At 39.4% G+C, this 25,089-nt stretch overlaps 1 protein-coding gene across 3 annotated transcripts in view; it reads left to right on the plus strand.

Moving 5' to 3' along the window:
* ENTPD1 (ectonucleoside triphosphate diphosphohydrolase 1) overlaps positions 1-25,089 on the plus strand; it is a 92,008-nt gene that overhangs the window by 984 nt on the left and 65,935 nt on the right. The window contains exon 1 of one of the 3 annotated variants that reach the window (XM_084903520.1): positions 365-744. The exons of the other annotated variants lie outside the window; for them this stretch is intronic. Within the exon in view, the coding sequence (XP_084759646.1) occupies positions 678-744 (67 nt within the window). The 5' untranslated portion in view covers positions 365-677. Of the gene's footprint in view, positions 1-364; positions 745-25,089 lie in introns of those variants that run through there. 3 annotated transcript variants of the gene reach the window in all.

Here is a 25,089-nt window from a genome sequence, read left to right on the forward strand (position 1 = left end):
GTATTTGCTCGAAGATGCTGGGCTCTGTGCAGATTTGTTTTGTTCTCTAATTTCCTGCGTGCTTTCCTGTTGTGAAATTAGCAAAGGCTTCTCCGCAGGGAGTTCAGAGAAGTTAATGTGGCTAGAAGCTGTCACAACAGGACCCCGGAGGAAGCCTCTTGCAAAAAAGACTGAAAACTTCTTGGAAGGAGTGTGGGAGTGTGTGTGTGTGTGTGTGTGGGGGAGAGTGTGTGTGTGGAGGGAGGCAGCGCAGAGGGGATGGAGGGCTGAAGAACAGTTTTATCTTTAAAAAGCAAGGCGTATCGGACGGACTATATTTAGATCTTGTCTAAAAACTGCAAGAGCAGCCGGCTTTGGAGAAATGGTGTGCAGTCTCTCTTGTCTTTTACCTCTTTTGGGCATTTTTCTGCCGGGACGGAAAGCTAGCGGCTTGCCAGTCGGAGGGAGCCAGGAGGAATCTTCCGCCGTGTGGGTGTGGAGGGTTGCAAACCTTCTTCGTTATCTCTCGTTTCTAAGAACTCCGCACGTTTTTATCACACAGAATGCGGAGGAATGGGATGAGGAACAGATTTCTTAATAAGGATAATAATGATAGCCGTTAACACTTGCTAAGTCTGTGCTGGGAGCTGTGCTAAGCATGTTCCGTGTGTTACTTATTACTCACATCGGCTTATGGGATGAGAGCTGCGTTTATGGACGATGGAGCTGAGGTAGTAGGAGAGGAGCTTGCCGTGGGGTGGCACGGTAAGTGGTGAGTGTGGATGCAGGCAGGGGACACAGCATCCGCGGGCTGTTGCTCTCTCTCTGCTCCCATCGCTCTCACTGTGCTCCTGCTCCAGATTTGCAAATCCTTGCAGCTACGGGGTAATGCTACTGATGAAATTGCAAGGCTGGGGAGGAATTTGTGCTTTCCTATCAAGTTCACTTTTTTTCCCCTTCTCTATGGTAGAGCACAGCCATTGTCAATCCTGCCCTTCACAGAAGGGAGAGACTGAGGCCAGGACGGGTTAGGTGACAGGAATCATACAACCAGACTAGACCAGAAACCCCCCCGCCTCTGGTTTCTAAGCTGCAGAGCCAGCCCAGTCACCGCTGAGCTGCTTCCCCACCCACAGCCGCTTTCAGTTCCCGTAAAGACCTTGCTTCGTTCCTCCCTCCCAGGCTGTGTTGCAAGGAGCTTGCCTCTGCTTCTAAGGCCTCTCTTCCCGTTTAGTGTGCACTGTGCAGCCTTGCTACCTGGGTTGAACCCCAGCTCCATCATCTACTGACTGCGTGCCTCATCTATAAAATGAAGATAATATAACACCTACCTCTTAGAGTTGTTGTAAGGACTAAATGAGGGATCCATACAAGGTTCTCAGAATGGGGCCTCATGCATATAGTACATGCTCAATAAATGCTTCCTGTCAATCCCTCCTTCAGGCCTCATCTTGGTTGTTAGACTTGGCTCTTTCTTGAATGTTTATACACCACCTCACCACTTAATGCCTAAGGTGGCTTGTCATACTTGTCCACATTCCTGCCCTCTGAATTGCCTTCCCTGTCCCCCAGCTATAATTCGTTTATTTACCATTGGATCTTCAGCGTCTGGAGCAATGTTTAGCACACAATGGGCACTCAATAAATATTTATAAACTTAGTATTCTTTTAGTTGATGTTCATCCAAGAGTCAGGAGGCTGGTTTAAAAGGGAACCTTTGAGTTTGCTGTACATATAGCTCTTGTGCAATCTGTAAAGACATTTCTCTAAGTCAGTGGTTCTCAACCTTTCTAATGCCGCGACCCTTTAATGCAGTTCCTCATGTTGTGGTGACCGCCAACCGTAAAGTTAATTTCGTTGCTACTTCATAACTGTAATTTTGCTACTGTTAATGACTCATAATGTAAATATCTGTGTTTTCCGATGGTCTTAGGCGACCCCGCTGCTGTAGAGTCTAAGATCATTGGAAAACACAGATATTTACATTATGATTCATTAACAGTAGCAAAATTACAGTTATGAAGTAGCAACAAAAATAACTTTACGGTTGGGGGTCACCACAACATGAGGCACTGTATTAAAGGGTCGTGGCATTAGAAAGGTTGAGAACCACTGCTCTAAGTGAATACACTGAAAAACAAAATGCATCCCTGCCGGGTGGGTGATATTCCAAGCTGATGCAGCCCCATGCCAGTGTGCCCAGTTTGGCCAGGCTAGCTCTGGCTGAACTGCAGCCCTCATTACCCCTCAGCCAGGGGACAACTGGAGATTTCAGGTGCCTCATAGCACAACCTTAATCTCTCTGAACGGAACATTTGGTTTCAGAAAAAATGTCTCCCCAGCCCCATTTTATTTTTTTTATTTTTAATCCCCCCCCCCCCCCAGCCCCATTTATGGCACAGTCTGAGACAATGGGCGGTGTGAGAGAAAACAAACACTATAAAGGTTGGCATTGGGTGAGATCATGAAGTACGTTACAATTGCTTCCAGCACCCTCGCTTTCCTCTCCCTGGCATACCTTCAAGCCAATTTGACAAATATTATTGTGTCTACCATTTGCCAGATGTGTGGGATATAAACAGTTTGCTTACAATCTAGTGGGAAAGACAGACATATATACAACCAAGTCTAATTAAATCCAGACTTTGTGAAGTGCTAGTAATAATAGCTGACATTGATTCAGCATTTACTATATGCTAGGCACTGTAATGATGTCATGCATTGTTTCATGTAATCTTCAGACTATGCCTATGATTATAACAGCTGTGGAGGGAAGTTAAGTGGCCAAGGCCACACAGCCAATAACAGGCAGAGGGGGAACTGAGACCTATATAGTTAGGCTGCAAAGCCTGGGTTTCTAATGCATTAAGTTCTCCTACCTCCCTAAGAGCTGTAATACAAGTCTAAAGAAAATGCCATGAGAAACACAATAGGGAGTGAGGATTTCTGAGAAAACTTCTCAAAGGATGGGACACTTCAGTGGCTCTAGAAAGATGAGTTGAGTCTGGTGCTGACAGCAAGCCCTTCCTAGTCTAAGCAATGCTTACAGATCTTTTCTCTCTCCTTTCCTGAAACCAGAGTCCAGATTTAATAGTAAAAAGCTCTTTCACCCTTTCCAAGCTCTGAGCAGGGAACCTATTTACATGTCCGTCCTGGAGTTTTGAAGGCAGAAGTCCAAAGATAGACCTGGCTCTAAAGGGTTAGTGGATTACCAGACATGTAATCCACTAACCCTTTACAAAGCAATCAGCTGCTGAATGTTAAATGATTTCCTTATGATTATCTTGCATGTTCATTAGACACATTTGATAAATAGATTTCACAAATGCCAGTGGCGGGTCTTGCTTTTACTTGGCTACACTGCATTTTAAGAGTATCTTCTCGGGAGCAAAAGCAAAATTAAGGGCAACCTTTGTGGTAAGGAATCATCAAGCCTCTTGATGGTTTGGTGGAAGTGCCCAATAGCTCAGTCGTGGTGAGTGTGTGTGAATGCTCCTAGGCAGTGTTTCTCAAACTTTAACATGTACATATGTGATTCATTGGGGATCTTGTCAAAATGCAGATTCTGATCCAGTAGCTCTGGGGTGGGACCGGAGATTCTGCATTTCTGATAAACTCAAGTGATGGTCATGCTGCCCTTCCACAGGCCACACTTTGACTAGCCATGTTATAGGGTCATTGCATGCCTTAACCTCAGGGCTTATTTTGGTACCAAATGACCAATCCCTCCCCTAGCCATCACTTGGAGTCTCTGATCAGCTATGTCCTTGCAGGATAATGGGAAGCCTAATTCATTAGTTTGTTCATTTGATTGTTTGTTCAGTCACTATATGCCCAGAACAGGAAGTTGAGGCCCCCAATTTGCCATACAGCAAACAAGTCTGAATATTTTTCGCACAAATTATTCCACAAAGAAGGCCCTGTGTTGGTTTTCCCAAACACCTCTCCTCTTTCTCCAAGGCTCTGGAGTTTCCTAAGTTGCTTTCATTCCCTCCTCGGACCTGAACAGTGTTGGAGCAGTGCTGCCTCCAGGGCCCTTTGCTGGGTGCTTGGAGGGCCAGGGACCTGGGGCAGCAGGGACCCAGGGCTCTGACACTGGGAGCAGTGTGCCTGGGCATGTCTCAGGCTGCCCAAGTAAAGTGGGAAATATCCCAGCTACAAAGGAGGGGAGAGAGGACTGAATTTCTTTAGATTTGGGAAATTGAAGGAATTATGAGGAAAAAATAAGTTGGAGAAAAGAAGACAGGGGAGAATTTGCCTAACATGTTTTCATCCTGCAGTATTTGTGTTAGAATATAAAAATGACGTTGGAGACGCAGGAACAATGGCAGCACACACCCTACATAAAGAGGTATTTCCTTCTGATTCATAGGAAGAATGTAGACAACTCCTTCATGTCTGCGAGGGTGTTGTTTCCTTTTGATTCATAGGAATAACGTAGACAATTCCTTCATGTCTGTGAGGATGTAAGTAATATGGTACATGTCCATTAAAGAAAATACGAAAATATAAATTAGGGGAGAAAAGAAAAAAATCACTCGCGATTATACTTTGGTGTATTTCCTTGCAAGTCCTTTTACTAGGCTGGGTTGTTTCTCTCTTTCAGCATTTACTTGACTAGGACCTTGAAAATTTATGAGGTGGCATTGTGATCATTAGCTGTATATATGTACAATTTAAAAGCCTGGCTTTCAGGGTAGCAGTGAAGCACAAGTCCTTTCCATCTTACAAGCGTAGTCTGGTTAGCATGATTTTTATAGCTACATCGTTCATTTAAATGTTCCCCTAGCCAGTTTGCTCAGTGGCTAGAGCTTTGGCCTGTGGTTTGAAGGGTCCTGGGTTCAATTTTGATGAAGGGCATGTACCTTAGTTGCAGGCTCCATCACAACTCTAACCAGGGGCTGTGCTGGAGGCAACCAATCAATGTGTCTCTCTCACATCCATGTTTCTTTTTGTCTCTCCCCACTCCCTTCCATTCTCTCAGAGGGGGGAAAAAAAAATCAATGGAAAAATATCCTCTAGTGAGGATTAACAAAAATAGCAAAAAGAAAATAGTCCCCTGTTGTTGAACGTTTAGGTTGTTGCCATTTCCAGTAAACATCTTTGTGCCTGGCGCTGTTCCATAGACAGGCTTGCATGCTGAGGATGCAGTCCCAAAAGTAGAATTGCTGGATTAAAATTTGTAAATGTTTTTAAAGTTCTTGATTACTATTGCCAAGTTACTATCCCTAAGAGGAGATCCTTCATGTTCCCACAAGCAGGAACTGTTTTTGCTGAGCGTCTGACAGTTTTGGTGTTTTGTTCTTGTTTTTAAAATGATCTTATCTACTTTGATGTTGTTTTAGTTTGTATTTCTTTAATTACCAGTAAATTTGACATTTTCCCACATAATGTGCTGCTTCTTTTATATTATGTCAGTTTACATCCCTTGCCTGTTTATTATTTTTTTGGATTTTATGTTTTTAAATTAATTTATGTGAGCTCACCATAAAATAAAAATATTCAAGTTTTTCAGCCATAATTGGCTTTCTGAATCTTCTCTGAGTGTTTGTTTTTAAAAAAAATATATTCTATTGATTTTTTACAGAGAGGAAGGGAGAGAGATAGAGAGTTAGAAACATCGATGAGAGAGTCATTGATCAGCTGCCTCTTGCACACCCCCTACTGGGGATATGCCCGCAACCAAGATACATGCCCTTGGCCGGGATCAAACCCGGGACGCTTCAGTCCCCAAGCCAGCGCTCTATCCATTCAGCCAAACCGGTTTCGGCTTCTCTGAGTGTTTTTATACAGAGACATATAGTTAAGAATAGAGCCAATACATTTTTATATGTGGTATGGTAGTTTTCAAAGTAGTTTAATATTACATTAAAAAAATATGTTTCAAACAATAAAAAATTTTTTTAAAAAGAGTATAAAAATAAAAAAAAAGAAAAAAGAAAAAAAATGTTTTTATTGATTTCAGAAAGAAAGGGAGAGAGAGAGAGATGGAAACATCAATGAAGAGAGAGAATCATGGATCAGCTGCCTCTTGCATGCCCTACACTGGGAACCTCCTGGTTCATAGGTCGACACTCAACCACTGAACCACATCGGCCTGGCTAATAGTGCATTTTTATTGTCTCTTTAATCCAGGATAATACTTTTTAAAGTTCCAAGTGATTGTTATTTTGTTTAAACCATTAGTTTTAATTAATTTTATTTCATAATAGAGAATATAGCTTTATAATTTCTGAGGCTTCTTTGTATCTAAGCATGTAGTGAATTTTTAGAAATCTATGAACACTTGTGAAAAAGATATATTCTGTTTTTAAGATACAAAATTAGATATTTGTAAATCTATTCAGTCATTTCGATTATATGGCAGTCATATAATAATTTTCTCCTATGTAAAATTACAGTACATATGCACTTACTTTTGTGTACTTTCATTGATACCTATGAGAATTTAAGTTTCAGGATAAAAGCAGATGTGAATTATTTTTATAATGGCTTATTGGAAAGGGGAGGGGTAATGGAGAGTTGGGAATATAAAAAGAATGTAAAGTAGATGCAGAGAAAGAGTTTGGGGAAATAAAGTCTTGGAAAACATAAAAGATAAGAATTCATGCGCAGGTATGGTCCCTAGTCCTGGTCTGTGATCAGGGACATCTTTCCCAGCTGCCTGCAGCTGGCCCTGCCCTGTCCCCTCGCATGCACCCCCCCTTCCCTGTTCGCCATTGGGTGATCGAAGCCTGACCTTGACGGCTGGAAGAAGGGACTGAGAGGTTGGCCATTCTGCCCACCTCTCCCCCGTCGCCATCCACCCTGGTTCCATTTGACATCAGGCAGTCAGAGCCTGACAGCCTGGGGATGGGACCGAGAGGTGGTCAGTGTGCCTCATAGAGACTGGTTGAGTGGTCATTCTGGCTCTTTTGCTGTTAGGGTCAATTTGCATATTAGCCTTTTATTATATAGGATCCTAGATAGAATCCTATATTAGATATATGATTTGCAAAAAATTTTATCCCATTCCATGGGTATTATTTTCATTTTTTTAGGGGTGCTGTTTGCAGCACAAACATTTAAAATTTTGGTGATGTCCAGTTTATCTATATTTTGCTTGGTTGATTGTTTTTGGTGTCCTATCTAAAAAATCAATTGCCCAATCCACAGTCATAAAGATTTACACTGGTGTTTTCTTCAAAGAATTGTGCAGTTTTAGCCATTATGTTTAGGTCTTTGATCTATTTTTGTGTAATTTTTGAGTATGGTATGAGGTAGGGTCCCAGTTTTATGTGAATATCCAGTTGTCCCAGCACCATTTGTTGAAATGACTTATCTTTTCCCCAGTGAATTGTCTTGGCACGCTTGTTGAAAATCAATGGACTATAAATGTGAGGGTTCTTTGGACTCTCAGTTCTCTTCCATAATCTGTCTGTCCTTGTGTCAGTTCCACACTGTCTTGGTTACTATAGTTTTTGAAATCAAGAAATATGAGACTTCCAACTTTGTTTTCTTTTTTCAAGATTGTTTTGGCTATTATGGGTCCCTTGAATTCCATATGAATTTGAGGATCAGTTTGTCAATTTCTACCAACAAGACGGCTAGGATTTTAATTTTAATTTTGATGTATTCTTTGTAAAACTTGGCTTTGAAAATCCAATTTGAGTCTATCTTCATGGAGGAATTTAGTTCACATTTACTTTACTCGCCATTCTTCTTTTATTCTCCCTTTGTTTATATATTTCTACAAAGCTGGATAACAGGCATCTTATTTTTATTCTTATCTATGGATAACTTAAATCACATGTGTCAAACACAAGGCCCGCGGGCCAAATCCAGCCCGCCAGGCCTTGCAATGTGGCCCGCACCTCGCTGTCATCACTGCACTCCGCTGTCAGTTTATGACATTGTCAGTTTATGACTGTTCAGTAAACCATTCGGCCCGCGATTTAGGCTGGATTTTAGATTTTGGCCCCTTCTCTGATTGAGTTCGACACCCCTAACTTAAATAGTAAAAGAAAAATATTCCTGAGCTTCAGTTTATCTTAATATCAAAGTAAAGAACAATAGTTACTTTTGACTCTGTTATTAAAGGTAATAATTCAAGAGTTTTTGTTCCCTGTGCCTTCCTTTCTTATTTTATTTAATTTGATATTATACATTCCTATGTTGAAAATTCTATTAGTCATTTATTTCACAGGGTTTCTACTTTTTTATTTAGATATTTATAATCAAATTCAACACTCCATGAATATAATTCTTCAAAAAAGTTCTTTTCTCACGATGCCTTTCTTCATTTTTGGAGTCTTTTTAATACATATATATTGTTAATTTGCTTACATATTTATTTTATCTCTTCTTTAAAAAAAAAGATTTAAAATTGATTTTTAGAGGAGAAAAGGAGAGGGAGAGAAGGAGAAAGAAAAACATTAATGGGGTGCCTCCTGCATGCCCCCTACCAGGGATCCAGCCCACAACCTGGGCTTGTGCCCTGACCAGGAATCAAACCTGCATCCTTTCGGTGCATGGGATGATACCCAACCAACTGAGCCACACTGGCCAGAGCCATTCTTGAGATCTTAATTTTGGTTTCTTTCATAATGATGTGATAGGAATACCGAAGTAATTTTTTAGAAAGGGTATTAGTGTGGTCAGAGAATGACAACTTGTATAAATACAGAAATCTTATCTCCCTAAAGTAATTGGAGATAGTCCTCCATTGTCTTGAGAAACTTGATGCGAGAAAAAAGTTTGAGGACAATTAGCTTTCAACTTGAATGTCTTTTTCTGTTCTCTATTCCTGATGTTTATACTCTTCACAGTAGCATAGCTTAGCATAGACTTCCTTTCATAAATTTTGCCTCCAATATGGTAAACCTGCTTGATTTCTAAATTCAGGAATTTTTAGGAGCAAAAAAGATTTCTCTTGTCATAACTTTGATCAATGTTTCTGTTTTGTTTGTTTTTCCTTTTTAGGAATCAATTATTTGAATTTCTTATATTTAATACTCTTTCTTTCTCTCTTTCTCTCTCTCTCTCTCTCTCTCTCTCTGTCTCTCTCTCTCTCTCTCTTTCTTCCTTTCTTTCTTTCTTTCTCTTTTCTCCTTCCTTCCTTTCCTTCATTTACTTTTCTTTGTATTCTGAGAATATTTTCCCAAGATTGTATTCTACATCACTGATTCAATTTTCCTTAATTATCTCCAATATAAACTTTCATTCAGTTACAATGTTTTTGGTTCCATGAAGTCTTTTTATCTTTGTTCTGTTCTCACAGCAACATCCTCTTGTGTCTAACTAAAAAATAAACAAAGAAAGATTTCCTATTCTTTTCTACATCTTATCTATTTTAGAGGAAAGCTTTTCCTCTTGTTCTTTCTACTTTACTGAAAAATTTATCTAATCCTAACCCATTATCCTGGGAAAAAAAGAAATTCCTTTTGAGTGTGTGCAAATGAATATATGAGTTTTCATCCTATTCTAACAATACTTAAGGAAGCATTTGGGGAGATTCATTACTATCCAGAATTAGAGTGGTGGGAATGCATATTCTAACCTTGGCTCCCTCAGATTCTGTTTGCATCCTGGAAGAATGTGTTACCAAATGCTACATTTCCCTTCTTTGTGTGAGAATATGGTCTTCTAGCCAAAAATGCTCATTCAGATCCAAGAAAGAAAACAAAAGTCCTGTCATCATATAGCCATGTTTCAATGCTTCAGAGGATAGAGAGGGTAGGACTGTCAGAATTCTGTCAGTATTGTTGTGCAGCGACATACAGACATTCAGGAAGGAACCTTGTCTGGGCCCATTTTCTTGCTTTTGCCCCTTTCCCACTGAAAGCCAACCTCTGTTGAACTGGGAAGTGAACTCCTGTTTCATTTAGTGTCTTGCCCAAGTAATGCCTTTTGTTGGAGATCACTTGTCAAGTTTCTTTATACTCATGGTGGACACATGGTTGCCAGTTCACAAAGACAACAACCAACACCCAAAAAAACAAAACAATAAGCCCAGGGTTTCCCAAAGAGTTTCCATCCTGCTCTGCTGCTCTTCTCCCATAGTGCACTTTTGTTGTTCCCAAGCTGATGGGTGCTGGGAGGGTCAACCTAAGTCCTCTACTTATTTGGCCCTGGTCATGCCACTATGTCTCAGAAGAGGCGATACTGGCCATTAATACCATTTCTTAATTTGATTGCCTGGGCATTTTATTTGAAGGGGAAAAAAACATTTCTAGGAGGGTGTGGCCAAGTATTTTCTTTTGCATTTATCATTATACTCAGTAGCCTCTAGGTTAATGAGCAATGGGGTTGGGAGGTGGGATGGAGACAAGTATTGGGCTCCTGCTATAGTCCAGTAGGTGAGAGATGATGCGGGCCTGCACCTAAGGCATTAAATGGGAGGGACTGGATGTAGGGAATATTCCCGAGGTACAGGGTTTGGTGGTATGTTGGGAGGGAAAGAGAGAAAGATGTCAAGACATTTTCAAGTTCAGATTTGGATGACTGGGTCAATAAATGTTTATATATAAGGCTGGGAGTGGGGGAGGGGTGTAGATTTGGCAGGGGAGGAGGGAGGTAAGTTCATCCTGGCACACGCTCAATCTGAATATTTATAAGAAGACATCAAGGAAGAGATATTCTGTTGGTTGCTAGAAATTTGGGCCTAGAGCTCGGAAAGGTCTGGTGGAAATTGAGAGATAATAGGAGTTGGGAGTTGGAGCATGGAGTCAGTGGTTAAAAGTAGGGGTGTGGATAAGTCACCCTGGGAAGTATAGAAATGAAAACAAAGAGGATGAAGAAAGGGACCTAAGGAAATACCAATATTAATAAAAGAACCGGAAGAGAAAGAACTTAAGAGATTCAAAAAGAGTGCTAGAAAGGCAGTTTCTGGAGGAAGCCAAGGAGAGAGCCTGAATCTTGTAGCCAAGGGAAAGGGTGTTTTGAGAAAAGTATCAAGAAGAAGCTCCAGAGTTGCAGAATAGGCAAAAAAGAAAATGAGAAATTTCTCCTCCTCTTCGAGCATACTTCCTCCTGCCATCTACCCCTACCTCACAGTGTAAATAATGTATTTGGGAATTGAGATGCATTTTATAACGTTTCCTACCCACAGTTTCTTTATCCCTTCACCCACCAAAGAACTCCCCAAAACTCAAATGGTACATTTTAAAGTGAGATAAATATGATGATTGTGTTTGAAAATTTGGAGTTTATAGTGTCCTTGGTGAAAACAGATTTATTTAGCCATATTAAGAGGTGAAAGAGCAGAACGTAAGAAAGTAGGAGCAGTGAATTGGTGGAGGGAAGGAGAGAGCTGACTTGTGGGATGAGTCAGATCCAGGGAAGAATGTTAAGACTAGAGTGAACTTGCTTATCTTTGATAGATAAGAGCCAGCAAAAAGGAGATGTACTCATCGTTCAACAAATATTTGTTTAGCAAAGAGTATGTGTCAAGCCCTTTTCTAGCCACTGAGGAAACCAAACAAAATCAGTAACCTCATAGGACTATTATTCTGGGTGGAGGGGATACAGATAAGCAAAAAAAAAAAAAGGTAAAATGTATGGTATATTATGTGATAAGTACTAAGGAGAAAATTAAAGCAGGGAAAAGGGAGTAAGAAATGTTGGGAGATTACATTTTAGAAAGGATGTTAAAATATAAGGTGATTTTCAAAAAATATTTTTATTGTTTTTAGAGAGGAAGAGAGAGGGAGAGAGAGATAGAAACATCAATGATGAGAGAGAATCATTGATTAGCTGTCAAGCCCACAACCCGGGCATGTGCCCTTGACTGGAATCAATCCAGGATCCTTCAGTCTGCAGGCTGATGCTTTATTCACTGAGCCAAACCAGTTAAGGCCAGAAGGTGATTTTGAAGAAAGACCTTGAAGAGGTGAAGATGTGTCTGTCTCCAGGAAGTACATTCCAAGCAAGCAAGTAAAAGGTCCTGAAGAGAAATTAGATGTTTAAGAAACAGCAAGGAAGCCATGTTGCTGGGTTGGAGAGAGCAAGGAGGCAAGAGCTGAGAGATGGCATTGGTCTAAACAGATCTTCTAGTGCCTTTCAGAGCACTGGTTAGCCTTTGCATTTCAAGATGGTGGACTAGGAAACCATTGTGGGTTTTGAGCACAGGAGTGACTTGATCCAATTTGCATTTCAATAGGATCATGCTGGCTGCTATATAAAGGATAAACACAAAGGGGGTTAAGGGCAGAAGGGGACAGACCAGTTGGGAGAGAACTTCAATAATGAGGGTGAGCAATAACTGTATCTAGTTCTAGGTGGTAGCAGTAGAAGCACTGAGAAGTTACTGGATTTTGGATCTATTCTGAAGGCAGAACTAATGGTATTTTCTGATGGAATCTGGCTGGGACACAAAGGAAAAAGGAAACTAACTGCAAAGTTTTGGCCCTTACAAGAAACTGGAATAGTAGAGTTGCATTGAGCTGAGATGGAAAGACTGTAAGAGGAACAGGTTTGAATGGGAAGATTAGGATCTCAGTTTGGGTGTTTTAAGTTTGAGATGCCTATTTAATAAGAAATGCCTATTTGACACAGAGATTTTGAATTGAGCATATATAAGTCTGGAGTTAAATTTGGGTCATCAGGTGGTGCTTAAACTCAGTGAGACTGGATTTCAATGTAATGAAATTGGATGAGATCACCAAGGGAATGAATGCACATAGAAAAGAAGTTTCAAGTCCTGAGCCTTGAAGTCTGGGGACAAGAAGAGAAACCATCCAAGATGACAGAGAGAGGGGGTGGATAGTTGGCTGGTGAGGTGGGGAATAGAGGGGGGTAAACCAGGAGAGCATGGTGTAAACTGGAAACCAACTAAAGAGAATTTCATAAGAGGAAGTGGTCAGCTGAGTCTAATGCTGCTCATGGGTCAAATCAGATGACATTGTGAACTGTCCACGAATTTAGCAGATCACCGATGGTGATCTTGATAGGCGCACTTTTGGTGACACACTGGGAGCAAAATTCTCACTGGAGTTAATCCTATTGCTTTCCTCTCCCCTTTCCACTCCCCCTCTTTTCGTCCCCCTCCTGTCTCCTTGAACCAAGGGAGAAATAAGTAACATCTGAAGAACATGATTTAGTGTGTGGGTGGCCTGGTTCCTCAAAGGAAATTCAGAGTCGTGGTACCAGAAGGGGAAACGGATTCTTGGCAGACAACACAGCAATGTTCACTTCAGCTAGAAATAACCTATTTCTGTTCTGTTTATCCTTTTTACAACATCTACCATAAGCTATCTGTGAAATATTTTAGGAATGGAAACTTTTATGGGAAGGTGTGTAGCCTGCTGCTGAAAGACCATCTACATTGCAAACATTTTCTGCGAAAGAAAAGCAGAGGCCCTAAGGCCAGGAAGTGCATCTTTCATAAATGTGTCTTTCCCGGTGAGCTTGATCCAGGACTTAAGAGTGTGAAGACAGCCCAAACTCCAGACCCCAACCTACTGTTGCATTCTCCAGACTTGCCTTATGGCTTCGAAGGGTATATCTGTTTGCAAAACTCAATGATTTGGAAGACTTTACACTTTAAGGGAATCAAGAGTCCAGCAGGAGTAGGAAATCTCTATTGAAATGTGGTCCAGCTATCTCTGCATTTGGCATTTCAAAAAGACTCACTGAATGTTAATGCTGGAAGAAACTTGAGTCTTCTCAAATCTCTTCACTAAAATAAAATTAATTGATTGCTATCTTTTAAAATATATATATTTTATTGATTTTTACAGAGAGGAAGGGAGAGAGATAGAGAGTTAGGGAATATTGATGAGAGAGAAACATTGATCAGCTGCTTCAGCACACCTCCTATTGGAGATGTGCCCGCAACCAAGGTACATGCCCTTGACTAGAATCGAACCTGGGACCTTTCAGTCCACTGGCCAAAGCTCTATCCACTGAGCCAAACAGGTCAGGGCATGATTGCTATCTTTTAAAATTACATAAATAATACAATTTTATTATAGAAAATTTGGAGTATATAAAGAGCAATTAAGAAAATAAAACTTCTCTGTAAGTTCACTATTCATAACCCTTTGTCATGGAACTTCCCAGTCATTCTTTGATCCTCCTCTCTCCTACTTTTAATTGTTTATTATTATTATTTGTTTTCTAAAAATTTTGGGCTATGTTATGCATACTGATTGTAATCTTCTATTTTATTTTATAATTTGTCATGACCATCGGATGGCTTTTACCATATAATTTTTAATTTCTGCAGAAAATATTGTATCATTTGAACATATATCATCAATATTTAACTATTTCTTTTTGTAGAACATATGGGAAATTTCCAAATATTTTACTGTTATAAATAACTGCTTGTGAATTGATCTCAGTGCATGTCTTTGAAGATTTCTTTAGGACAAGTTCCTAAAAGTAGAATTTTCAAACTGCTTTCCAAATTACAGTAGTATGTGAGTGACAGAAACACTGAAGTCTTGAGTTGGGAAGGAGTATGCTCAACTTGCCCTGGTTTGTGGCTGAGTGATTTTTGGAGTACAACTCCTCTGCCTTTTAAGACCCTTTTTCTTGATAACGTGCTTCCTGTTACATTTAACGCTCTTGCTATTGATGTCTTATAGAACTCCTTGGACCTTGATAACATATAATTTTTTCCTGCAAACTCTGTGGCTCCCACTCATGCTGGGCTCCTTCTTTAATTCATCCATGGGCATAATCTGAACAATTAGAGACAGACTTTTTTTTCATGAGAGAAGATGGTGTTCCTCAGATACTTTTCCCCTTTTGGGTTATAAATGTTGCCAGTGTTAGTCAAGTGCATTGGACATAGTCTCATACACCTGAAGCATTTCTGAGGTTTCCTTAACCTCTTTTTTACCTGCCTGGTTTTATAGTTTTGCTCCAAAAACCCTACCTCACAATAGTACTTCTCTACAGGAAGGCCATCTCTCAGTGGACTCCAATGATTGAATCCCCCTCATAACCTAGCTGTATTTCACTTTGACTCACCCCAACCCACCCAACCAGGCTGTATGAGGTGGTGGGGAATGAAGAAACTTTTCTCTACCCTTCTAGTTGGTCTTATAACTAAATCACCATTAGAAAGATTAACAAGAGAAAATAATCAAATTAAATTACATACAAACATATGGGAACCCCTCATACATGAGAGAATCAGAGACCTCACATACATGAGAGGTGTAAAGAAAGTTAAAATGAGGTATATATGGCATTCTGAGCTAAGGATGAGATAAGGTATGTCAGGCTTCAAATAGGAGGAAGATCATTTTCAGGATGACAAGAAGAGCAGATATTCAGTAATTATATGTCTGCCTTGCACTATAGGTAGGTCATAAAAAGTTATTTCTGGTAATAACTCTTATTATGGGAAAGGCCCCTAATTTAAATTCTTAAAAAAAAACAACATTTCATTGATTTTTTTACAGAGAGGAAGGGAGAGGGATAGAGAGTTAGAAACATCAATGAGAAAGAAACATCGATCAGCTGCCACTGGAGATGTGCCTGCAACCAAGATACATGCCCTTGACTGGAATTGAACCTGGGACCCTTCAGTCCACAGGCTGACGCTCTATCCACTGAGCCAAACCAGTTAGGGCCCTAATTTAAATTCTTTCAGGAAGAGGTAAAAGTTTCCCATGAGCCTACAGGGAAATTGCCTTCAGCTCAAATAATCTACATGCCAAACAGCACATCTTACCCAGCTGGTGTTGCTCAGTGGTTGAGCATTGACCTGTGAAGCAGGAGGTCACAGTTCGATTCCTGATCAGGGCATATGCCCAGGATGTGAGCTTGATCCCCATTGGGGTGTGTGCAGGAGGCAGTTGGTCAATAATTCTCTCTTATTATTGATGTTTCTATCTCTCTCTTTCTTCCTCTCTGAAATCAATAAAAATATATTTAAAAACAAACAAAAAATCCTGGCACATCTTAAGGAGGCCTGCTCCGAGCTCCTTTAGCAGAAGCACAGCAGGGCCATTCTGTTAGAGCAGGTTGTCCTGATAGCTCTTCCATACTGGAAATTTTAAAAAGGCAATAGCATTTGGCCAATTCTTAACCTATAACTTCCCCAATATTTTTCAAATATATTTCTTAGCCTTAACCATTTGAAATGGACAATTTTATAGGTCAAAAACTGTCAAGTATTGGCAATATCTTAAGATTCATCCTAATATGTAAAATGATCCCTGATATCAAGAATATGCTATAGAACATATCCCACTTTATCCTCAAGATAAATTTTAGAAGGCTTGCCATGATGCCCAAGCACCCAATCAGGGCTATATTTCTCACATAACAAAAAGCAAAGTTGTTTTTTAATCTTCAACCGAGGATACTTTTTCCATTGCTTTGTAGAGAGAGTGAAAGAGAGGGAGTGAAGTTGAGAGGGAGAAAGAGAGAAACATAGATGTGAGAGAATCACATTGATTGGTTGCCTCCTGCATACGCCCAGACCCGGCTGGAGATCGAATCTGCAACCCAGGCATGTGCCCTTTGACTGAGAATAGACCCCATGACTCTTCGGTGGGCAGGCCGACACTGTAACCACTGAGCCACCGAAGCCAGGGCAAATGTCAAAATTTTTTTTATTTAAAAATATCCTTTGTTGTTGAAAAGATGGAGGAAATTAATATTCCCAAATTATTGGTGAGAGTGCAATGAGTAAACTTTCCTAGAGGGAAATTTGACTTATTACTTAAAAAGTCCACATACTGACCCAGCACATCTTTGAGAACCTAGGTAAAGCAGCCTGGATCCCTGTATAGATGTACCCACAGGATATTTATTAGAGCCTTGTTTATAATAGTAAACAACTGGAAATAACCTAAAGCAATGTATATCCATACATGAAACAAAGACTAAGTGATGTAAAAGAGTTTCCAATAACAAGAGAAATAATTATTGTTAAGAGAAAAACAAATTATGAAGTTGAACAACCAAGACCCATTTTATAAAAAAAGTTAGTAAATGTAGATATTAAATATGCACAGGAGGAAGACTAGCAAGACATACAGTGAAATACTAACAATACTTATGGATAATTAGATAAGAGTGCATTTTATATTTCCTCTTTTATGCTTTATTGTACTTTCCAAATTTTTAATAGTGAGCATATAATAGTTTTGCAATCATAAAAAAAACAATTAGTTTAATTTAGAAAACTTTGTCATGGAAATATTTTTTAAAATATATATTTTTTATTGATTTTAGAGAGAAACATCAATGTGAGAGAAAAACATTAAGTGGTTGCCTCTTGTACGTACCTGGAATGCTCTCTCCCTCCCATATGCTCCGACTGGGAATTGAACTGGTAACTTTTGGAAACATGGGAAGACCTCATCAACCAGGGCTGTCATGGAAATATTTTAATGTTAAATGGGAAAAAGCTCCTTTCAACAATACTAATTGACTAGTAAAAAATTAAGCATGTTTAGAATAAATATATGAAAGATAGTAAATTGCCTGTTAGCTTTATTTTAAATTTTCAAATAAAATTTGGGTGTTAATTTTTGCTTTCTTAGAGCCAATGCTATAACAGAATATCTGAAAATGAATATGAATAGTCTGGAAAAAAATTAATTCCTCACAAAAGGGAAATACTCCTGAATTTGAAATAACAGAAGTTGGTGAAAATAAGAATGAAACTGGAATGAAGAAATTATCTTGGATTAAAAAAAGAATGTGTTTACAACCTTGACAACCATTAAATTCTTGGAATATCAACTTATTAAGATTGGCAGCAATTTTTCCTCTGTCTGCCTTATAAGTGAAGTTTTCCAGCAATGACAACAGCTCCATTAGGGGACATGAAATCAAACAACAGTCTCAAAGCAGAAGAGACCTTGACAATTACTTAGTTCAGTGGCTCCTGGATTTTTAAAATTAATAAACTGGCAGAATCTTTTAAAAAAAAAATCAATATTAATTTTTACCAAAATGATACATGCATATACAGAGTGGAGCAGAAGTAGGTTTATAGTTGTGAGTAAGCGAGTTTATTCTTTTATTATTTATTAATTGTTGTTTTATTTTCCATACAAGCAACTGTAAACCTAATTTTGCCATGCCCTGTAATTAAAAGTCAAGTTTAATAAGTGATAATAAAGAAACTGCCTTCACCTGTCCAATCACTTTCTACCTTATGTCTACCCTTAAGTCCTATTCTCTGGAATAGCCACTTTTATAATTTTTAGGGTTTCTTCTGGTATTTATGCTTACACTGCTAATTCAGATGTTACTTGTTGCTTTCATATTGTGGTAGCTGAGTACTTTGCTTTCTGACATTATTTCCCCAGGGATTGCCCTCTCCAGACTATTTTTATATAGTGATATCACAATTTTCAATTAAATCAATATCTAGTGTTTACCTTACTAGTACCACGTCTAGGTCAGTATTATTTGTACCTTAGATTTCCTTTCCTGTATGACTTTTTATTTTTACTTGCATTATTAATAAGGTCTCATTTCTTCATCTGCTTAGTTTTCCATGTTTCTACTAGTAATTCTTTTTATAAATCCTTCAATATAATTTATTGCATAGTCTGCAATCTTTTCATTATTATCCTTTTTCTTTTCTATTTATTTTTTTGTTTGTTAATCCTCACTTGAGGATATTTTTTTCATTGATTTTTAAATAGTGTGGAAGGGAGGGAGAAAGGGATAAGAGAAAGAGAGGGAAAGAAAGAGTGGGGTGGAAGAGAAAAAGAGCGAGACATTGATGTGAGAGAGACACATTGATTGGCTGCCTCCCACACAAACCCCCACCAGGGCTGGATATATTAACTTGCAACCCAGGTATGTACCCTTGATCGGAAATTGAACCCACAACCGTTCAACACCCTAACCATTGAGCAACATGGGGGCAGTGCTTATCTTATTTTTTTGAAACCTCCTTTCTAAAGCTGTTGTCCTGTTCTGGCTGCTTTTCTGGCTTGTTGCATAGTTGTCTTCCTGAGCTTCCTATGTTGATTCTTAGTTTGGATAACATTTCTTCCTCTTTCTAGGTTCACTACCTCATTTGGATGGAACACATCCTGTAGTAACTTCCTGAGAAAAGGTGCACTAGAGTAAAAATGAAGAGGGCTTTATGTCTTTTAGAATTTTAAAGTCCAATGTTATTCCTACTTTAATTATTTTTTGTCATTTGTTTCTCCCACCATAAATGTTTCTAGGAAGCTTTTAGGATTTTTTCTTTATCCATTATGCACTAAAAATTAATGTACTTTGGTGTGTGTTTATTTTCATCTGTTGTGTTGATTATTTAGTTTCTTCCATCTGGCAAGCTAGATCTTTCATTTCTGAGAAATTTTCTCATATGGTTTCTTTGATAATTTCCTCTCCCCGTTTTCTCTGTCTTCTCTTTCTGGAAGGCCTATTACTCAGATGTTGTCCCTCCTGTATTAAAATTCTAATTAAAAACTGTTTTCTCTCCATAGTCTTGGACAATTGGCTCTACCTTCTAGGAGCCAACTTTTTCAACTCATTTGTTAAAACTTATTTCAGATATTATAGTTTAAATATCTAAACATTTGTGTCTATTTTCTGATGGTTTCTTTAAACAAAACTGTAGACTCTCTTGGTCTCATAAATGCAATATTTTCTCATCTTCCTGAGAACAGTAATGGAAGTCTCCTCTGTTTCGTTGTTGTTGTTGCAGTTGTTTTCATCTCTGTCTTTCATGTGAAAGACTTTCTTACATATTATGATCTTCACACATACTGCCAGTATTATTATTTTCCTCATTTTGTAGTTAATGGGTTTTAGAGGATATATCATGTTTTATTTTTCTTGCCATGAATGCCTGAAAATGTATCATGTACCAGCCAAATCCACAGTCCAGCTTCTTGACCAAGTTGGATTCTCTGTTGAGCCCTTACAGTCTCTTGCCCTCCTATACTTTACCTCCCCTAACCCTCAGAGACCAACGTCTTACTACATTAGACAGTTCTGTTAAAAAGATCGGATCTTTTTAACGTTTAATTGAGTTACATCTCCTCCCGTACACCTTCTCCTCCCGTACACCTTCCCTCTGCTATTAGCACTACTAGTTCTACACTCTGGGCCATAGAGATGGACCAAATCTAAATCCCCTTTATAAGCTAGTCCCACAGATGCTAAAAACGATATTGTCATGACTCTTCCATGTTTGCCATTCCCCAGCCTAAAGAGGCCTAGGCTCTCCTGCAGCAGTTCATTCTTTTGTCAGGCTCTACTTATTTAACATTTTGGAGTGCTTAGAATCAGTTCCTGGCTGTCAAGGTTTCACTTTTGAGTGTGGTGTCTATAAAACAGAGACCAGATGTGCTCTGAAGACTGAGCCTGAATGGAATGCTGTCATTTTATTAATGTGTCCTGTGATTAGTTTAGTTTTAACCCTGGAAGTTTCATGAGCTCTAACATCTTTCCTAATAGGTGGTAGTTTTACTAAGTTTCTCACACAATTTTAATTTCCAGGACTGGGGGCTACTTACTTCTACTTACCGTATTTTTCGGACCATAAGACGCACTTTTCTTCCCCCAGAAGTGGGGGGAAAAAATCCCTGCGTCTTATGGTCCAAATATAGCCTACACATATACTTTAAAAAAAAAGTTTTTTTACTTGCCCGGCTCTGTGTGGTCTCTGTGTGCTTGCCCGGCTCTAAAATGGTTCTAAATGCTGCTGTTTACTTTACAGGGTTGATTACATGTGTTTATGACTGTGATGTTGGGTTTTAATGCACATAAAATATTTTAGGACACTATTTGTTTCAGAATCTTTTTTTCTTCATTTCCCTTCTCTAAAAACTGGTGCATCTTATGGTCTGGTGCGTCTTATGGTCCGAAAAATACGGTATTTCCTTTTTAATTAGGGTTACGGGTATGTTGTCATTGTTGGTTACTACTTTACTTAAAAAAATATTTTTATTCATTTCAGAAAGAGGAAGGGAGAGGGAGAGAGAAATAGAAACATAAATGATGAGAGAGAATCATTGATCAACTGCCTCTTGCACGTTCCCACTGGGGCTTGAGCCTACGACCTGGGAATATGCCTTGGACCTGGAATCTAACCCTGACCTCCAGGTTCATAGGTTGATAATCAACCACTAAGCAACACTGGCTCGCTGCTTTTACTTTCAATCTCCTTTTCAAGACCAATTACAATTGTATTAACCCAAGACACAAGCTAGAAGGTGATATTGAAAAATGAAATAATCTTGTTAATGTAATGTGCATAAAAATATATGAATATTTGTAAAGAAAAACAGAATGTAAACAGGAGTTTTCCAGGTACCATATTAAGTACTTTGTATACATTTAACCTTTACAACAATCTTATGAGCTGGGAAATACTGATAGTCCCATTAGAGGTGAGGAAGTGAGGCCAAGGCCATATAATCGGAGGGCCAAAGGGTGATGGCAGACCTAGAAATGCCAGACTCAAGACTTATAGAAATGAAGCTCATGCATTACATTCTGTGCTAATTGTAGCTGATAGTGTTGATTGTATTATCTTACACAGCTGACCCTTGAGCAATTCAGGGGGTAGGGGCACTGATTGCCCACAAAGTAAAAAATCCAAGTGTAACTTTTGACTCCCTCAGAACTTAACGTGTTGCTTGATATCTGCAAGGGATTGGTTCTAGGACCCCTCTTGCCCTCCCTGTGGATATGAAAATTCAAAGATGCTCAAGTCCTTTACACGAAATGGCACAAAACAATGTATACGTATGATTTACTATATGTGCTGCATCTTTCTCTTTTCTTTAACAGAGCAAAGCAGACATAAATACTTTCACTTGCTAGGTCAAGGTGATAACATTGACATTCTGAGTAAGTCTTATTCATATTTATATATCCAGTACCAAGCATTCTCCAGGCAATCTGTGATCCATATCAGTACAAGTATGAATATATAATGAGTACATAATGAATGAATGAAATTATAAGACAGCAATGACTATTATTTATTTTATTTTTTCTCACGGTCTCAAGACAGCAATGACTATTAAAGTTTTTGTCTGTTAGCGCCTACACTAAATCCTCAATAGACTGCTTTGTTTTCTGAGCTCATATGTCTGCTCTTTGTAATTTTTTCCTTCCCCAAACATCTGTAGACATGAGATGTGCCTGAAGCTCTCTGCAGATGGGAGAGAGTAAAAGAAAGTTGTCCCGGGTAGATCATTGCAACCAAAGGAGAGGAATAAACTTATATTTGATCTAGGCAATGGCTGTATTCAAGGGCTATGATCTAAGGTGTGTGTCCAGCTGCAGGGGCATTGGGGAGTACATTCTTGGTCTCTGACCAAATTATTGGACAGGGAGTTTTGAATGAGCACCAGGAAGACACCGGAAACAGACCAGATCCTATGAGAAAGGAGTGGACTCAAACCAGTAGAGGGAGTCAGCCCCCTACCAATTTGCTCAACGTTTTTCATCAGGCTCTAGTACTAGGGTGATGAATAAAGGACCAGGACCTGGGTAGCCTGTTACACATTCTGGGATGGATTTAGCTAAGGAGTTTGCCCAGATTCTCCCAAAGGGTGGGTACAATTCCTTCCAGGACTAGCCCGAGTAGCTCAGTTGGTTAAACATCATTCCATGAATTGAAGGGTTCCAGGTTCCATTCCTGGTCAGGGCACATGCCTGGGTTTCAGGCTAGATTCCCAATAGGGGGTGTAAAGGAGGCAGCCGATCAATGTTTCACTCTCACACAATTTTAATTTCCAGGACTGGGGGCTACTTACTTCTACTTATTCCTTTTTAAATTAGGGTTTTAGGTATGTTGTTTTTGTTGGTTACTACTTTTATTGAAAAAAACAAAAAAACAAAAACTAAAACAACAAAAAAACAACAACATAAAATGTAAAGTTTTATGAGCATCACTACTGTATTGTAACACTGACATTTGCTAGCCCCTGTTTAGTTTGGAAGCTCTGTAATTCACCTTGATTTGTGTAGTGGGGTCATTACAGTGTTGGAGCCTTAAATTGGAGACTTTATCCAGGATTTCTGGAAGGTCATCCCACCCAGAGTCATGTGAAAACAGAAAGCAAATCTTGTTTGTTAATTGGTTTCAAGTACTGTCAGCTTCAGATGGAGGTCTCTCCGGGTCACTGGCTGGCACATCAAGGGGGCATTTCAAAGGAAAAAGTTTAATCTTGACTAGACCTCAGAGCAAATTTTACTCTTCTCTTTGCTACCCTCTTTCTAAAAAAAGAAAACAAATTCTACTGTTAGAGTGTGTGTGAGCCTATGTGTATCAGCTTGTTTCAATCCATTTTCTCAAAGCCTTCCTTTGCTTGTTCCATTTTCAAGACATAATAATATAACACCACCATTTTTATATTATTTTTTATTTTAGGACTCTCACAGTATTCCTAGAAATTTTGTTCAAGTAGCGTTACACTTTCTCTATTTCACAAGTATGCATAAAAAACTACTATCTATTTATATTCTTCTTGGCATTTTGATGGTAGGAAAAATATCTGAGCTTACTTTTAGGGTAAGTCACATGGCAGAAAGAAGAACAAATATTTGTGGTTGCTTTGGGAACTTAGCTTCTAGATATTACTGATTATGGAAAGGAAAGTCAAATTCGGAGAGAAACAATTTGGTGACTCAGTAATAGAACAGTAGGAGTCCTGCAAAGAAGGGTAGAGAGAGGTAGAAGATCTATGTAAAATACAAGTTACTAGTAAAATGTTTTCTTTGTGTTTTTTATTTCTGTATCCTGTCCTCCTGAGAGGGGAATATGGTGGGATGCTTTATATAACCAAGCGATTTTCTTGTCCAGCTTTTTTTGTTGTTGTAGTAAAGATGAGGGTAGCAATTTGACCATTTGCCAGATTAGCCATAAGATAAATCAAAGGGAGGAGGCACTGAATTCAGCCAGGAAATCCAGCTTTTTGTATTCCTGGATCTTTCTTGGGATAGCCCATCCTGTGTGACATCTAAAAATAAAGCACCAGCTCTCACGAATACAAGTTCCTTAGAAAACACAGACTTTATGGGAGCACTAAAAATGTCTCTGGCGTGTTAGCTAGCATTTTGGCAGACTCTCACCAGCAGCTCTTTGCTCTTGTCAACCTCACAGAAGTGTGGCCTCCTATGAGCTCTTATGTTTTGTGTAGAGAGTGGTGCTAACTGCAGGGTTTAGAAGCCTGGAGGAGATTCTAGCTTTGTTCCCCAGCCACCCTAAGTCCTTGATGGACATGGAAAGTGGAAGTTCTGGAGGTCAATACTTGTATGGCCTTCTGAGTAGCACATCTGACGTGCTGTTCCCCCAGGAAATATTATTGATAGATGTACACCCTTGAACACTCAGGGCCTGTTGGAAAGCACCCCTAGTTCTGTGCTCCTTCCAGGGCTGGCAGACAATGAAGAAGGAGTGGAGAGAGTTACTTGTTGGAGGAGGAAGTAAAACTGGAGGCTGGGGTTGGGAGTAGGATTCAAGCATTTGTAAGGCTTTAAGGTTCTTACACCTCCATTCCATGAGACCAAGATCATGATGGGGTGTGTTGCAGGCATGATGGGGTGTGTTGCAGGGAGTTTAAGCCTAAGGGAGTGTATATGTGTGAGGCACAGATGACAAGGACTGGATTTAGCTACCTGAGCTGAGAGGGTTGACAGGCCCATGTGGAAAAGTCAGGAAACACAGGTAACAGGCTCTACTGCTGCATTATCAGCTGAGAGGGAACACCTTTGATGAGGGCATAGTGTCAAGTCAATGCTGGGACAGCCACTATGGAAATCACCTATCTGATCACTGTTCCATTGTAAAAACTCAGCTCTCCTCTGACTTTGTACTCTGCATCTCCTGCTGCAGTGGCAGGACAATTCCCTCTGCCATCACTGACTACATTCAAGTGGGCCTTTTGACTTCCTCCCAAAGAGGTAGAGCAGAGTGTTCAAGCGTTTGGATGAACCAACCTTCCAATCTGGTTCTGCCTCTTTCTAGTTGTACAACCTCAGGCAGGTGACTTCTCTGAGTGTCAGTTTTCCTACCTCTATAATGGGATTAATATTAGTACTTAGTTTGCAGCTTTGTTGTGAGGATTAAATGAGGTAAAGCAGGTCTAGCCCAAGCAGCAGTTGCTGGAACAATCTATTGTGGCCAAGATCATAAGGTCACAGGACAGGAAGGTCAGCCACAAAACCCAACCT

Source organism: Pipistrellus hanaki (genome assembly GCF_964339955.1).
Source record: "Pipistrellus hanaki genome assembly, chromosome: 14".
Classification (NCBI taxonomy): domain Eukaryota; kingdom Metazoa; phylum Chordata; class Mammalia; order Chiroptera; family Vespertilionidae; genus Pipistrellus; species Pipistrellus hanaki.